General features: G+C 43.5%; 1 protein-coding gene across 1 annotated transcript in view; it reads left to right on the top strand.

Annotated features, from left to right (window-relative positions):
• LOC143769704 (alpha-2-macroglobulin-like) overlaps positions 1–17,745 on the top strand; it is a 76,216-nt gene that overhangs the window by 29,489 nt on the left and 28,982 nt on the right. The window contains exons 15-21 of the mRNA XM_077258489.1: positions 5,635–5,784; positions 7,348–7,533; positions 7,926–8,028; positions 11,288–11,444; positions 14,131–14,356; positions 15,796–15,922; positions 17,145–17,266. Coding sequence (XP_077114604.1) covers positions 5,635–5,784; positions 7,348–7,533; positions 7,926–8,028; positions 11,288–11,444; positions 14,131–14,356; positions 15,796–15,922; positions 17,145–17,266 — 1,071 coding nt within the window. The remainder of the gene's footprint in view (positions 1–5,634; positions 5,785–7,347; positions 7,534–7,925; positions 8,029–11,287; positions 11,445–14,130; positions 14,357–15,795; positions 15,923–17,144; positions 17,267–17,745) is intronic.

Genomic DNA, 17,745 nt, shown 5'->3' with positions numbered 1-17,745 from the left:
GTCCTCTCAGCCTACCAGTCCATGCAAAGGTTCCGGTATGGTATCTTCGCAAAGTGTCTTTAATTAGAATCAGTAGGCAAATATCTTCGCAAAGTGTCTTTGGCTAAAACAAATAGGGCAAATATCTTCGCAAAGTGTCCTTGGCTAAAACCAGTAGGGAGCACCTTTAAGAAGGTGCAAACTATTTACAAGGGAAGTTCGAATCATGCACAGTCCATGATTACTGCAGATCATGTAACTTTAAAACTTGTATAAACTTCAGGAAAAGAAAACAAACAAAGGGGATCCCGGGTTAACAGAGGGATCCATTAACCCTGGGCGGGTTTAGCAGCAACTCAAAAGAACAGTTAAAGGAATGAACAGTTAACTATTTACATTTTTTCAGGTTTCCGAGGTTTATTCTTTTTCAGGCGGCTCGGGCTCCTGAACCCCGGCCACTGTAGCACGGACACCAGCGGCAAGCTCCGCAGGGACCACCTGGTCGCCTGCTGTCTGAATTTGAAGCCTAACTCTGTCGGCCAGTTCAGGAGCTGCTACAAAGCGTACAGTAGAAACAGTAACAAGATCTGGCAGCCCTGGATTGACCACAGTTGGGGCCGCAGGTGCCATTCTCTCAGACTCGCATCGCTGAACTTTCCGGGCACGCCATCCTTGTGTGTTCCAGTGGCGGGTATATGTCACCTGATCCCCCTCCCGGAGTGGTTCACCTTCTCGATCACAGCAGGGGGTCTCCACATCGTAGCCGGCAACGAAGATGCCAGTAGGTAGACCCGATTCCCAAATGGAACCCCACCCCTTCTTTGGGTGGAATGCCGCCACCGTCCCTCGCCTGACAGCATCCGTCCCATCATAGATCATTTTTTTGCTCTGCAGTTCCTGTCTTTCAACTTCAGTGCGCTGTCCCCAATGCTGGAGCACGCATTGTTTGTATTGGTCCCAGGTAAGTATCGCAATAGTGAGACCTTCCATTGGAATCCCATCCTGCTCGACCCAGGGAACATCCCATCGGAACATCACCCCTCCTGGGTCCATTTCTATGGGCTCTCCCCACCTGGTTGGCAATGGTGGTAACAACTTCCCCAACGCACCGGGGGTGAGAACCGCTCGGTCGATTGTAAACGCGGGGTTACTGTTGTGGGGAGGATCGGTCGGGAGAGCAGAACCGTCCAGGGGAGTAGGGGCGCCGCCCATACCTGCACCTGATGTGGTTCCATCGGTGCCGCTCCGGTTCGTTAACGAGGACGCTGGAGTCTGCTGCAGCCCGAACCGGGGCTCCTCCAATGGGATGCTCGGACTCGGCTCCGCTGGCTGTGGTTCCTCCTCCTCTAACTCCGAGGTCGGGATTGGTGGACGTAACTCCGCTGTCGGGTCCGCAGGCTTCCGGTCCATCTCCGGTGAAGAAGGGCAGGCCGGAACTGCTTCTTCCTCGCTCAGGCACTCGCCGTTCATCATCGCTGCCTGATAGTCGGTGGCAGTGCATGCACCTAACTCCGCCATTTCTCCGAGGTTGGGCTTCTCCGTCGCCAGCTTCCCGCCGTTGCATCTCAGGGGGTTGTCTTCTGTTTTGGGGCAGGTCATCTCTTTGCAGCCAGAAGTGCAGGGGGCGGTAGCCATTTCTCGCGCCACACTGGGAGTCTCCGCCCATAACACACCCTCCTTCTCCTGGGGTGTAGCAATGGCGGCGCCTTTTGGCGGGAACTTCTGGCAGCCAATGGCGCAGCACAGTCTTACAATAAAGTACAGTCCAAGCACAGTAAATCACAGTCTCTAGGCACACATGACCTGATTCTTCAGGCTTAAGTAGATCCTGTTCGGGGACGCCAAGTTGGAGCGCCCCCACACCGCCGCAGGGCCGAGGGGTACCCGGAGCCGGGCCTCTAGGTCTCAGTCCTGGGGTTGTCACGGTGGCTAGACCCGGTCCGTAGCCCTGTCTGTCAGTGGGGGACGTCCGGTGCAATAAGTGATGTTGTAGCGGTGCAGTTGTGGGGTGCAGGTCGCGGTAAATAACGAGGACACCAGGTTGCAGTCTCTTTACCTCTTTACTGAAGCTCTCTGGGTCCTCAGTCCGGAATACGGCTCACCAGGCTGCGCAAGTCCGGCCGGTCCAATGGCACTTCCAGAGCTCTCCTTGCAGGTGGAAATCGGTGCCTTCCTTCTAGCGCTATGTGTTGCAGTCCTTCCCTGCTGTGCTTACGGAAAGTACCCCACAACTGTTGTGTCTGTTTCTCGTGTTCCCTCACAACAACTTAATTCGCAATGATCTTCCTCGTCCCTCCAGATACTATGGTAGGAACGCACCCGTATGACGGGGAGGCTCGGAGATCTTCCGGGACTCTGTCTGCGCCCCTCTCCTGTTGGTACCCCCCTTTGCCTTCCTGGGTGATGCGTGAGACAGTCCGCCTCAAGCTAACTGCCCTGCCGTAGGTCTGAGGTATGGCTTGAAACTCTTTACCTCCTCGGCGTTCCGGCCACCGGTAGTGCGCCTCAGTGAGGTGCTGCCTCTTTCAGCACAACCCTCACTGGTATCTCCTTTCGCTTGATTTCGTTTCTCACTCAGCACAATCTATCTCGCTTCTTAGTCCTTCCTTGGGCACCGCCGCTATGCTGAGCAGGCACGGTCCCTTTACGTTCTTTCCATGCCAAGCCTCTGCCAGGATCCCACCCCTGGCAGAGACCCTACAGTCTCTCCCTTCACAACACCCCCTGCCACAGGGTGTTGCTCCGTTCAATCCCGTCAGCGTTCTCTCTAACTTCCTGCCTGACCCCCAGTTTACCCACTATGGTGGGGAGTGGCCTAATGAATAGCACCCTTAGCTCCCCCCGGAGGCCCAGCTGTGAAATATATTGGTGTCTGTGATACCTGCTCAGAGAACTCCTTCCGTGCCATCGAACGCAGCATGGCCCCCCTTAGTGGCTGAACCATGCTACTGCAACGACCAGGACTCTGGGGCGCTGCATAAGCAGGCTCCTTGCATCTTCTCGCCCGACCACTTGCACCAGTAACCCCATTCCGTCACATCTCCTCCAGTCCCTTTCCCCGGCTGTCACCTCTCACATAACAAAAATATTCAACCTTTCCCTCACTTCTGGTATTTTTCCCTCCTCATTTAAGCATGCCATCATACATCCATTACTTAAAAAACCCTCCCTCGACCAAAACTGTGCCGCTAATTATAGACCTGTTTCTAATATTCCTTTCATCTCTAAACTCCTGGAACGCCTGGTCCACTCCCGTCTTACCTGCTATCTCTCAGATAACTCTCTTCTCGACCCTCTTCAATCTGGCTTCCGCTCTTTACACTCTACTGAAACTGCCCTCACTAAAGTCTCTAATGACCTACTAACAGCTAAATCTAATGGTCACTACTCCATGCTAATTCTATTGGATCTTTCCGCAGCATTCGACACTGTGGATCATCAGCTCCTCCTCACTATGCTCCGCTCCATCGGCATCAAGGACACCGTTCTCTCTTGGTTCTCCTCCTATCTCTCTGACCGATCCTTCACTGTATGTTTTGCTGGTTCCTCCTCCTCTCACCTTCCCCTTACTGTTGGGGTTCCTCAAGGATCAGTCCTAGGCCCCCTCCTCTTCTCTTTGTATACTGCCCCTATTGGACAAACAATCAGTAGATTTGGGTTCCAGTACCATCTCTATGCTGATGACATCCAATTATACACTTCTTCTCCTGCTTTCACTCCGACCTTCTTAGAAAACACCAGTGATTGTCTTACCGCTGTCTCTAACATCATGTCCTCCCTCTATCTGAAACTGAACCTGTCAAAAACTGAACTCCTCGTGTTCTCTCCCTCTACTAACCTACCTTTGCCTGACATTGCCATCTCCGTGTGCGGTTCAATCATTACTCCAAAGCAACATGCCCGCTGCCTTGGGGTCATCCTTGATTCCGAGCTTTCATTCACCCCCCACATCCGATCACTGGCTCGCTCTTCTTATCTGCATCTCAAAAACATTTCTAGAATTCGCCCTTTTCTTACTTTCGACTCTGCAAAAACTCTTACTGTTTCTCTTATTCATTCCCGTCTGGACTATTGTAACTCTCTACTAATCGGCCTCCCTCTTACCAAACTCTTCCCGCTCCAATCTGTCCTGAATGCTGCTGCCAGGATCATATTCCTCACCAACCGTTATACCGATGCCTCTATCTTGTGCCAGTCATTACACTGGCTAACCATCCACTCCAGAATCCAGTACAAAACTACTACCCTCATCCACAAAGCACTCCATGGCTCAGCACCACCCTACATCTCCTCTCTGGTCTCAGTCTACCACCCTACCCATGCCCTCCGCTCCGCTAATGACCTCAGGTTAGCATCCTCAATAATCAGAACCTCCCATTCCCGTCTCCAAGACTTTACACGTGCTGCGTCGATTCTTTGGAATGCACTACCTAGGTTAATACGATTAATCCCCAATCCCCAGTTTTAAGCGTGCCCTAAAAACTCATTTGTTCAGACTGGCCTACCGCCTCAACGCATTAACCTAACTATCCCTGTGTGGCCTATTAAAAATAGAAAAAAAACCAAAAACACATAATCAGGTTCCTTGCATCGTGTTCTCATACACTTTATGCAGTTAATAGCCCTCTGTGTCTGTACTGCTACATACTTAGGCAGTTAACTGGTTCATGCAGCTTTACATGAACACCCGAGCCTTACACTATGGCTGGTCCAAATAACTAAAGCAATTGTTACCATCCACCTCTCGTGTCTCCCCTTTTCCTCATAGTTTGTAAGCTTGCGAGCAGGGCCCTCATTCCTCCTGGTATCTATTTTGAACTGTGATTTCTGTTATGCTGTAATGTCTATTGTCTGTACAAGTCCCCTCTATAACTTGTAAAGCGCTGCGGAATATGTTGGCGCTATATAAATAAAAATTATTATTATTATTATTATTCATGGAAAAACCCTTTTCAAAAGACCCCTGCAGAAGGAATAAAGTTTTACATGGCAGTCATTAGTGATGGTCAATGTACTATGTGAACAGCGTGAGTCTTTTTACACTCTGTAATGGATGTTTAGAGAATTGGATCACTTTATGTTTGATGATGGCTACTACCTGTCAGCTGAACAGTGAGCTGCGGAGACTTCTTGTGGTCTGGCAGACTTCGAGTGTCTCTCTTGACAAGTAGTATTTGGGCTACTTCCAGCCTCCTCTAAAATATCTAGTTTCATGGATTACTGAATTCATTAAGTGCAAACCATGAATTCTGTCTGACTGGTTTCAGACCATTTTTGGAATATTTATCGATAGTGCATGATTGTCTGATCACTCCCCAGTAACAAGTGTGACCAGAGACTGACCCAAGCCTGTAGTGCTCTTAGTATTTGCTTTGACTGAATGACAATTACTTTGAGGCTGGTGAGCATCTGTGTCAACAAATTCTAACCCCCTAGTGTTGATCGAGCACTGAAATACTGAAATACTCGAGTGTTTAGTACTCGAATCGAGCACATCGGACACTCGGACGTGCTCAACTCGAGTAGAGAGCGTAATGGAAGTGAATGGCAAACTCAAGCATTTTCATCAGGAGGAAAAATTCTCTCGTTCTCTCTCTGTCTCTCAGTGGCTTTATTTCAATATTTTATTTTAGCTTTTTAAACTTTTTTTTCCAGGTGTCAACTGAGTTTTCCCCAGATGAAGTTCTTCCAGGATCAGATGTGTCTCTCCAGGTCCAGGCTGCCCCTGGATCCCTCTGTGGTCTGAGGGTGGTGGATCAGAGTGTGGTACTGATGAGACCAGAGAAAGAGCTGACTGCTGAAAAAGTGAGTGACGATGTGATTTATAGAACAGCAAGTGTCTGTATTACTCTTTATACATTCATAGTGCCAACATATTCTGTAGAACTTAAAGGATATCTGTCATCAGGATTTCATGACCCAATCGGTTTTTATGTAATCTTTCAAAAAAGAAGTTCATCCATGTCTATAGCTAGTTAGTCTGTTCCTCCTGCTACTGAGAAATCATCATTTAAATCAGTATACAAATAAGGATGAAGTGCTTTAGATGTGTGAAAACCCTTCCCAAGCTTCTGCTCTCCCTGTTATGATCCTGGTGGTAAGGAACACATGAACTAACCTGATGGGTAAACCAAAAATAAGGACAAGCTCTGGGAATGTGGGAACTTTACTGACCGCAATCCTGATCCTATCAAACACACACTAAAGGCAGCCGTGGAGCGTTCCTATCAAGGCCTAGACGCCTCGACACAGCCTGAGAAACTAGCTACCCCTAGAGAGAAATAAAGCCTCACTTGCCTCAGAGAAATTTTCCCCAAAGTGAAGGCAGCCCCCCACAGATAATAACGTGAGTTAAGGGGAAAACACAAACATAGAAATGAAAACAGGTTTTAGCAAATGAGGCCCGCTAATAACTAAATAGACAGAAGATAGCAAGGAATCTGTGCGGTCAGTATAAAATACTACAAAATTAACCACGCAGCGAATGCAAAAAGACCCCCACACCGACTCACGATGTGAGGGGCGTAACTCTGCACCCCTGAGCTTTCCAGCTAGCAATAAAATAGCATACAAGCAAGCTGGACTGAACTCATAATATACTGAGAAACATTTTCAAGAAACAATGAGCAAAAATGGACTAGATTGAACTTAGCTTCTCCATGAGGAGACAGGTCACAAGAGATCTGAACCAGAGCTGAATACAACGACAGCAGGCAACAAGTAAAGGTCCAGATGGAGTTAAATAGGCAGGAAGCCTAGCAGGAAACGAGGCAGCTGAGGTCCAGCTACAGACCAGCCGTAACACTCAAAGCCACCAGAGGGAGCCCAAGAACAGGACTCACAAAGTACCACTCATGACCACAGGAGGGAGCCCGAGAACGGCATTCACAACATCTCCCCAGCTCTAGTCACTGCCCATTGCTGCTGCTTTCTGCTTGAGTGACAGCTCCTCTGCTTGAAACCACACAGCATAAAAAAGGTGCCAGTCAAGCTGAAGGCAGCGTTAAGTAAGGAACAGAGTTCATTACTTAGGATAGCATATTTAGGTGACATATCAGCTTTAAAATAAAAAGTGTCATTATTATGATCTATATGACCTATCCTTATGGGTCATCATCAATATCAGATCGGTGGACTTGTGATTCCACCATCACCAATCAGCTGTTACCAACGCCGGCCAGAAATTCATGTATGCAGACCAAATACAGCAACCCCATCAAAACAATAGCAGTCATGGCCAGCTACTACAGATCCCCCTTATTCAATTGTATTTGTTCAGGGTAGTACAGTATTATAGTTGGTTCCTAAACTGGATATTATTTATATTCAAGCTTTTAAAAATGCTCTTTCATTTTTTTTCTCTATAAGGTTTTTGACCTCTTTCCCTCCTTCGATTTTGGAAGATACGACTATCGCATCCAAGAAAATGAACCTTCCTGTGGGTATGGTGGACCTTACTTCCCACTTCCTAGTTTCCCTGGTGGCTCTATTAGAAGGCCACATATGCCACGGTTCCCTAGAGATGAAAGTATGGATGTATACAGCTTGTTCAAGGTAAAACCTTTGACTAAATTAACACAAAATTACATGAATTACCATTAAATGAGAAGTTTGTCCTCAATATAAGTCAAATGTACAACAAAATTTCTAATAAATTAGGCATATTTTTCAGATCTAAAGCAGGAAAGAATTTTACCTGTGATTAGTGCATTGAAAACCAATCACTGGTCTACATTTAAAAATTAAATTCTGCTGAACCAAGTATTTTTGATGATTTTACCCAAATGAAAGGTGCTGATTCCAGATATGAAGTAAAAAAAATGCAAGATGTCACATTTTTTCACAAATGAGAAATGTTTGATTAAAAGTTTTAAAGTTGAATATTAGGGGTAATAACATAAGTGTGCATATACGGGCATGTCACATTACTTTGCATTTCCTCATAGGCCATTCGCTTAAGAATAGTAACAAGTGCAGATATTAAGAAGCCTCTGATATGTGCTGAAGTCGAGCTGCATCATAGGGTATTTGCAATGTCACCTACTTTAGGTAAGTTATTTGTAGTAATCATTTTATATAATGTCTATTTAAGGTAATTTGATAGAGAAAATACATATTTTCCATTTTCTACTTAATATTTCATTTTCCTGATCAATTTTAAATTAAAATACACTGTCCTCAAGACTTCATTTTGCTTTCAGCGAGCACTGTAAGTGTGTTCTTTAAATATAGTGATGAAAACAATGAATGGATCTGTAAGGGGTTACAAGGACTATGTGGTAACCCCTAACCCCTTAAGACATGTGTAATGTTATAATATATTTTCTGCTGTACAGTGTATTTTATAGGGATAGTGCATTTTACAGTTTAGACATTAGATGGGGCACAGAGATCTTGATTGTTAGCCTCCCTGTAGATACTTAACATAGGAGGGGTTAACTGGGGAGTAAGATAGCCGGACTTCCTGAGGCTTAGTCAGTTAGGGGCAGAAAGCCAGTAGTGCTCGGGTAGGCGATATGCCCAAGCCACCTAGCACCCCGCAACATTGAAGTAGAAGCCCAGCCATCCAGAGATGGCCTAGCGGAGTGACAGATGCAGAGAGAAGACATTGAAGGAACAAAGGATTGAGTTTCCCAGGAATACTGCAGGACAGAACAAGGCAGGACAGATGGGCGGGTCACTCAGTATGTGGAGATTGCTAGCATGGGTTGACTCCCTTGGTGCCGGGGCGAAAGGCATGAGGGACCCTCTGCATACAGTGAGCATACACAACGAGGATGCCGGGAAAACGTACAGTGAGGTACGACCCGATCTTGAGCCGTGTGACAGGGAGAAAAGAGAAGGGAGAGATGCAGTATCGTGTAACATGGAAACTGTTGTTGTTGATGGAATGTATCTGGATGTGCTGCGAAGATCCGAAAGTAAAGTTTTGCATTTTGAGTTATACTTGGACTGTGTCTCTGCTCATTCAAATGAAGCCAAAGGCCATCCCACTAAAGGGAGGGTAGGCCTTGTCGGTGCCAGGAATGAAGAGGCAAGTAGAGTACCAGAGAAATGTGAATTTTCTGTAAGGGAAGGCCAGAGTATATCTTGCAGAGAGACCCAGCCACGACTACGGCCCTGGCTGACCTTTACAGATCCATCACTGAAATATAAATGGAAGGCAACTAGTGAAGCGTGATACTCAGAATCTAAAGATGCATCTAGAGATAAGCAAATTGATTTGCTGGACCCTGGTTCAGTGGCTGCATCAGTTGTTCGTGGCCACCCGACCAGTGTAATGCAGACCTCCTCATGTCTGCTTGGATCACTGGCACCAGTTATAATTATCTGGCACAATTCAAAGAGATGCGTGCTTTACGGTACAAAATCGATTGCTTAATAGGCCTATTAATTAGTAGATATGCTCAGGAACTAAGCAGAAAGGAGGAGGTTTGTAGGGCTCCGATACAGCGGCCATATACTCCTGATGTGGCCACTCACTAATCTTTATCAGCATTTATTTTTAACTTCCCTTATGGAAGATAAAAGTGAAACATAGAAAAACCTAAAGAGGGACACCAATGTGATGATTAATGTGACCAGTAAAGGAGTTATCCAAGATTGAGATAAAATGGAGTCCCTGATATATATTTCTGTTGACAGCGGATTAATCTCAGTACTGTCCAGTTGTTCAGCAGTATATATATTTATTCAGGAGCAAAGATGACAGCTAACAACTGGTATCTCTTATAGCTTAGGATCTTAGCATCTTGTCTATCAGCTTGCAAAGTGAAAGTGAAATGTGCTCCAGCTAAACACACTGAACAGGAACTTCCTGTTTTTTATGTTCTTTTATTAACAGTGATCTGCTGGCAATATAACACTATTGCTGGAGACCAAAACTGCAGCCACTATTTTCTGCTGTCAGCAGATTACATAGCAAAAACCTGCTGACATATTCCCTTTAAAGTAGATCTGTTGAGCTACATGTTCCTTATCAGGAATGAAAAGGAGGGAATAGAGGGCATCTCTGCCATGTCCCTCTTTGCATCTTAAACAATAGAGATAGCTGACACAAGAATTTAGCTATTGCCAGTGGGCAAAAGTATAACATTTCTACAGCAAATAAGAAGGATCCCTCAAATCCCATATGTTTAGGCAATAATTGGAAGAATTCCCTCACATGGAGTCCAAAGTCTTTTGCATTAGTAAGGCTTAAGAACAGCAAATGTCTTTTGTGAGCACTAGCATGTGAGATTATTATTATTACTATTTATTTTAGAGCACCATTGATTCCATGGTGCTGTACATAAGGGGTTACATACAAAATACATATATAAATTACAATGAACAAGCTAACGATGACAAGCTGGTGCAGAGGGGAGTGGGCCCTCTCCATGTAGGTTTACAGTTTACAGGTTAATGGGAAAGAGAACAGTAGGTTGGGTGGTTGCGGCAGCTCCAGTGGTGGTGACGTGGCAGCAGAGTTATTTCAGGCTGTAAGCTTTCTTGAAGAGATGGGTTTTCAAGTTTTGTCTGCAAATTGCCTCTTCAGAGAAAAAGAGGACTTGGACTCTATAGCGCCACCTGTTGGAAGTAGCGATCCTACAAGTCACAATCAACGCTTTAACGAGCCTTGCAATATGACTTAGGATAAAAGCCAAATCAGTATCTCAATTCGCAGACACGGTGTTTCGGGCTGTTGGCCCTCGTCAGTGCGAAGCATGAGAACTGATTTGGCTAGGTGAGAGGCTCTGGACTGAGGTCTAAGGGTTAAGGTTTCTCCTTGTGGAGAGTGACATACCAGCTCATGTTTTGCCTGAAATCTCCAATTGTGGTGGATAATCAGAAAGGTTAGCGTACAGAATTCCAGAGAAATGGGGATACTCTTGGAGGCAATTAGGTGAGGAACATACGAGAGAGGAGGAGAGAAGGTCTTAGGAGGACTGGAGATTAAGTGTGGGAACATATCGGGAGATTAGTTAGGAGATATATGGAGGAGACAGGTTATGGATGGCTTTGTAGGTCAATGTCAGTAGTTTGCACTGGATACGTTGGGGAATTGGAAGCCAATGAAGGGATTTGCAGAGTGGAGATGAGGAGTAACGAGGAGAGAGGTGGGTTAGTCGGGCAGTCATGGTAAGGACTGACTAGTGTGATGCGAGATGGTTAGATCAGGTTGGTTCCTAACCTAACATTATCTGTGTATATTCTGAAAGCAACTAAACCAAGTTTGTAAGTTTGTTCTGGGGGTACTTTCATGATATACTATTCTATTTCACTAACCTGGAAGACAACTTTATTTTATGTATTTTTTTTTTCTAAGATAAAGGTCTTTCAGGTCCTCCAGGTGGGGTCTTACCTAACCGAGTAAAAACGGTTACCACAGAAGTTGGACCACCACCAGAGCAAATAGAGACTGAGACTGAAAAAGTAAGAACATATTTTCCAGAGACCTGGATTTGGGAACTTGTTGCTCTTGGGTAAGTTGTACACTGAAGTTTCTAAGGAAATGTGATTTTAGTAAGATAACAGATTGTAAAATAGAAAGGAAAACCTCAAAATCAAAAATCACTTTAAGAAATCACAAAAGCTTTGCAGAACGGGGAATTGCGCACAATTTTCAGGACAGTTTTAGCATTGCTGGAGTGGGACAGTGATGTGATGCCACAGCTAATTTAATTCAAGTCGAGCTATGGCATTCCTTATTTCACAAATCTTACTCCAGTTTCCGACTGGAGTAAGATATGTGGCTATGCGTGCTAAGGCGCCCACCACTTGTCAGATGCTGCTGGTTCATTAAAAGGTTTGGGACTCCTAATGAATCAAAAGTGTATAACTCCAGCATACCCCATCATCAAAACTAGTGTTAACATCGCCGTTCATGATGAATCGGGGTCATAATGCTTTGAATCTTCTATGCCATTTTTCTTGTAATTTAACAGGTTTATAAAAAGATTTCTAGTTTCTTTTAAAGAGGTTGTCCAGGAATTTAACATTGATGGCCTATCCCTAGGATATGTCATCCATATCTTATCAGTGGGGGTAGGGGTCATAAAATCAAGGTCTTTTATTAGATGGATTTTCCTTTGAGATTTTTTTTCTCAGTTATATGTACCTAATTCTTAATATATTAAATGTTAAAGCAGATTTTTGATCAAGATGACCATGTCTCCAAAAGTAGGCACTCCTCTGAGCTAAGCAGCCAACTCTTCAAGATGATAGCCAAGTATTGCCAAGACTAGATAAAATGTTGTCTACTCCCTTGGTCTTTACTTTTTTACATCTTCTAGATATAGATGTGCTTGGACCCATTCACCCACAATGAACTCAGATTTTAGTAATTTTGAGTGGACGAAGCAGAACATATCGTATATTATAAAGCTCTATAACATTTTAGTTTAAAAAGATTAAATGGTGACTATCTTTGAAACAAAGTTTGTATACAGCAATAGTGCAAGCAAATATAGGAAACTTAGTACTATATCTTATAATAGAAAACCAATTCTTCCTCAATTCATGAGCCATGTTTTCCCCTCCCTTCTGTATCCTGAAGTCATGATCCACTCTGAAATACAGCTAAAATCTGTCCTCCGCTAAAACAAGTCCCACTGAGGTATCACATTACAGTGCCTAATGAAATTTATGGTGAAAGGTGTGGGTAAGAAGGGAGCAGCTAAGCAAGGCTCATTCACGCGTCTGTATTTTTGCTCTGTCTGTGAAAAAAATGGACAGCCTCTGACCAATATTATTCAATGAGGCAGTGTAGATGAGTGATTTTTTTTCACTGACCGAATCTGAGCATGAAAAGATTGCAAAATACACAAGTTTCTTCCATACATCAGATGAGACTCACCCATTCAAGTCTATGGGTGCGCAGAAAAAAATCAGATGCCACCTACAGCCACAGCATAGCATCCGTTTTTATTAATACATTGCAATTCTGTAACATAGGAAACTGTAAATGGTCTTGTAAATTACTAAAAGCTGCTGGTGTACAAAAATGGATTGCGCACAGATGACATGTGAGTAAAACATCATCAGAGTTTTCTGGATCAAACTTTTATTTTTTTTTAAATGCTTATGTTAACCAGCCCTACAGAGACAGATATAGGTTTGTACTGCTACTTTCTAGTTTATCTCATTGCATTGCCAGTTTCACAGCTACACTGCTCAATACTTCTGTATAATCTTCTCCATGCTGCTGGTGCTTCTAAACCTGTGCTTCACAGAGACAGGAGAGTCCATAATCCCTAATTTCTGTGTGTAATGTGAATGGAAGATATCACAGCAGTGTGTCTCCTCCTTACCTAAGGAAAATTATCAATTAGAAATGGAAACCCATAGAGAAAAATAGTGAAAAAAAGCCATATGTACCCTCAAAATATTGTTATTCCTAAAATATATAAACAAAGAAAATCAACAGGCTACAAGACTGCTTAAATAGTATATCCAGGACTTAAAAAAAAAATATTAATGTGCCTAAGCATTAACAGGTAGGAAGTTGCTATCTACCTTCCTGTTGTGCCCGGTGTTGTTCTCCACTGGCAGACTTCCGCTGATGTCAAGTCAATGGAGAGGCTGTTTCTTTTCCTGTTGGCAGGGCAGGACTACTGATGTCAGCCGGCTCCCTGCTGCCTAATTGGGGAAGGTGCTGTCAATCAGCATGACGACAGTAGTCCCGCCCTGTCAACAGGAAGAGAAACCTCTGCTCTGTTGACAGGGAGCAGCTGAATCTCCGACAGGAGCGGTCAATGACCGGCATCAGTTACAACAGTCAAGTGCTTGCCTTTATTAGCAATTACATGCCTGTTAGTGCTTAGGTACATTTTTTTAAAGTCCTGGGAAGCTCCTTTAACACTCTATTTATGTAAAACAAGTGAAAACTTTTAAGACTGAGTAACATACGGCAACATTTGTGAATTTATGTGATCTGTTTTTGCTAGAACAAGCCATTAGTTCATGAGAGATGGATGTTCGGTTTCTGGGACGCACACTAATCCCATAAATAAAGGTGTAATTCTCCTTCCGCAGCTTTCAAGCACAGGATTGATCTCATAAGGAGAAATGCCTAACTGTATGGCATCACATCTTCTGGTGGGAAAACCCATTGAAATCAATATATAAAATATTAATGCAAAAATCTGTTTATTTTCTTGTTTTATCTAGAGAATCTGGCAGAACTGAAATCCACCATAAAGCTCCTGATACCATCACTGACTGGAATGCAGGAGCCATATGTATGGGGCCCAGTGGATTTGGACTTTCTCCTTCATCATCCCTTCGAGTTTTCCAACCTTTTTTTGTGGATCTTACCCTCCCATACTCCGTTGTCCGAGGAGAGACTTTTACCCTGAAAGCTTCAGTCTTTAACTACCTGAAACAATGTATAAAGGTAATTATTGTGACAATATATAAAGCATGATCTTTTTTTTTTTTAAGGGAATCTGTCAACAGGTTTTTTCTATGGAATCTGAAAGCAGCATGGTATAGATTCAGAGAGCCTGATTCCAGTGATGTGTCACTTACTGGACTGGTTGATGCAGTTATGATAGAATCCCGTTTTCTCTGTTGTAGCTCTAGCAAAGCTCTAAATACTAAGTTGTGTATAAACCAATGATTGGCAGTTTTATGTGTAACCTGTGCATTGCCAGCAAGCTGACAACCAGTGGTGGGAGCAGTATTACAGAGAATAGCCTGACTGGCCTGCATGTGAGACCTAGTCCTGCACTGATAATCTGCTGATAAACCACTGATTGTATTGAAATTACAGAAAACTGCTGAGCAAGTGACACAGCTCTGGAATCAGGCTCTCTTCCCCTATATTTTGCTGCTGTCAGATTAAATAGCAATAACCTGGTGACATATTCCCTTTAAAGTGCAAGGGTTAATCGTGCCAAAGACTGGTCTGGGCCTTAGTCCAAAATAAAGTGCTTGATTTATATACCTGGGGTAGTGGTAAGCGAACGTGCTCTGATAACATGTTAGCTGAGCAAGCTCACTTGTTATCCCAGTATTTTGCTTGTATATTATGTCCGAGTCCCTGCAGTTGCATGTTTTGTGGCTGTTAGACAGCCACAACACTTGATGGGATTGCCTAACAAACAGGTCATACCCACATTTGTTGAGGCTGTCCAACAGCTGCAAAACATGCAACTGCAGGGACTCGAACATATTATCCGAGCACGCCGAAGACACTGGGATAACACCCGAGCATGCTCAGCTAACACCTTAGCACGTTCATCCACCCTTTACACCATGGTTTTCGCTATGCACTGATCCTACCATTAACATAGACAAGTCGATTATTTTTTAGCTAAAAATATGTGATCGACATCAGCAGTTGCTCAAATTTCTGGACACAATTTAGGCTGGTTTGTCCAAAACAGGATGCTTTGGTCATTTAACCACAATGCCTTAGCAGCCCAGCCTTGAATGAAGCATGTGTTTCTAGTTATATTTGGTTAATAATAATTGACACGCTACCGTAACTTATTACATTATGGAGCCAGCCGATCAACCGGTGGCCAAACCATCAGAGAAACAATTCTCTCTCGATGTAAAAAGCTCTCAAAAATGTTAATTTTCTATGCACATGGGGCCAAATAGACAATATAGACTAGCACATTATTTGTTTTGAGCTATCCAAGAAAAAAAATAAATGATGAATTCTAGCATGGCAGGGCCACTGGAAGATCTTCTGCCGGTCGAGTCCACCTTACGTAAAACTGTTTAAAACTTCAGACATCTAGATTTTACTTGTAGATGCAGCTTTAGGTCATTCTGATTGTATAGCTTGTTTTTTTTTTTCATTTTTAAACCTTTATTTTCCAGGTGCAAACGACCCTGCAGACCACCGATGAGTTAGTAGAGACGCATTGCGCTGACTGTGAATATAGCCGTTGTATCTGTGCAGATGAGAGTAAAACCTTCTACTGGAACCTGAAAGCCTCTAAACTGGGTATGATGGGACCTTGTAATCTATGCTGGTCATGCCGTTTCATATCTGTATTTCATCACCGATCACAGCACATTCATCCAAAGGATTATGGAAAAAATAAGCTCAGATCACCATAGGGTTGTCGTTTAAGCAGCTAGATTGCATGCCAAATATGGAATGTATCTTTGGGCACATAGATGGAACAGCTGAAATGGTTTCCATAGGGCAATCCCTGTACATTTGCTAATTTAGGAACCATGGACATTATAGAGCAGGATCCTCCTGCCTACAAAACTGCAGCTCCAGGTCCCAGATCAATCAAATATTACATACGGTAGTTACCCATGGTTCTGAATAGATACCAAGCAATGCTACATTTGTAGGAATGACCACAATGCACTGTGCATGTACGGGAAATAACAAGCAACAGCACATGCCTGAGATTTGTAGAAAAGCAGTCTTGCTAATGGCTTAGTGTTGTTGAGGGGATATAAGTCTAGACTGAAGGGGTAAATTTAGGGACAGAACTGCCTTGCTGTTTTAAGAGCCAATGCTCAGATGACCCTTCATCAGTAATCTGCGCTGAATTGATTTTACTGTTTTGTGCTGTATCTAAAACATACAGGGCCTGATGAAAATGTCAAAGTATCTATTAGGGTATGATGATGATTTATGTGGCAAAAGAGGCTCCTTTTAATGCTAATATTTTCAAAACACAAGGACCAAAGTAAAGAATGCCGGCACTACCACCACACCCAAGCAAAAAATATCCAGATAATAATAGTCATGTCTTGTAGTGTTCAGCATCATACATGTAAAAGATCGTAAAAATTCAGGGGAGAGCAAGAGAAGTGGCACTCACCACCGGCAATTTCAGTCAATTCATTTTACTTTGTTCATAGATTGCAGATGGAGAAATCAGCGAAATGAGCAACAGCTGTTTTGCCCAAGAAGCGGCCTGGAAGAAGCTTGTACTATCGCGAAACAGCGTTTGCTCATTTCACTGATGTCTCCGTATGCAATCTTGTGAATAAACTAAAGAGTATTTTACTCGTATTGCTGGTGGTAAGTGCCACTTCTCTTGCCCTCTTAATTTTCATCATATTTTCTAAAACCAATATTAATTTTATAAGAATTTGCTACAACTTAAGTATTAAAACTATGACATACTAATGGTATTTTGTTTGGTTTTCTTTTAAAAAAAATAGTTTTTATGTAATTTAATATCTGGATTTCTTACTAGGGGAAGTAAATATCACCGTAAAGACAGAAGCCATGGATACAAAAGAGTTCTGTGGAAATGAGATCCCTGCCGTGCCCAAGAAAGGCAGAACTGACACCATTGTAAAGACAGTACTAGTACAGGTGAGATTGCAATAATTAGATAACAAATGGGTTGTTGGGCGTCAGACCTAGATTCTCCTTCTGGGGCAAAGATTTAGTCCACAAGACTCTTATCCAATGAAGTTAGCTGAAGCAGAGTGGCTTTTTGACCCATATGCCCTGCCTGCCCCCTCTAGAGAAAGAAAACGTATCAGTATATTCAAGACTTTCTACATACATTTTATTAGAAAAATATTAAGACTTAAGGAGAACCTATCACTTTATTCCATACTGTCCAAACCATGGGCAACATTAATCGCAGCCTGGTTGCACGACTACAGGTTGTTACATTTTTCTCTGAAATGCTCTTGCTTTTCAGAAAAAACATAGTTTGATCGTTTGAAGATCCATCCACGTACCATGGGCAGATAACGGACTAGTTTGGCTCCTCAACTAGTTTGGCTCCTCATCAGGTGACTGATAAGTCTCTTCCTAAGCACACATGTGAGGGAGACCTGTCA

Source organism: Ranitomeya variabilis, chromosome 4 (genome assembly GCF_051348905.1).
Source record: "Ranitomeya variabilis isolate aRanVar5 chromosome 4, aRanVar5.hap1, whole genome shotgun sequence".
Taxonomy (NCBI): Eukaryota; Metazoa; Chordata; class Amphibia; order Anura; family Dendrobatidae; genus Ranitomeya; species Ranitomeya variabilis.
This window is presented reverse-complemented; position numbering and strand designations above follow the sequence as displayed.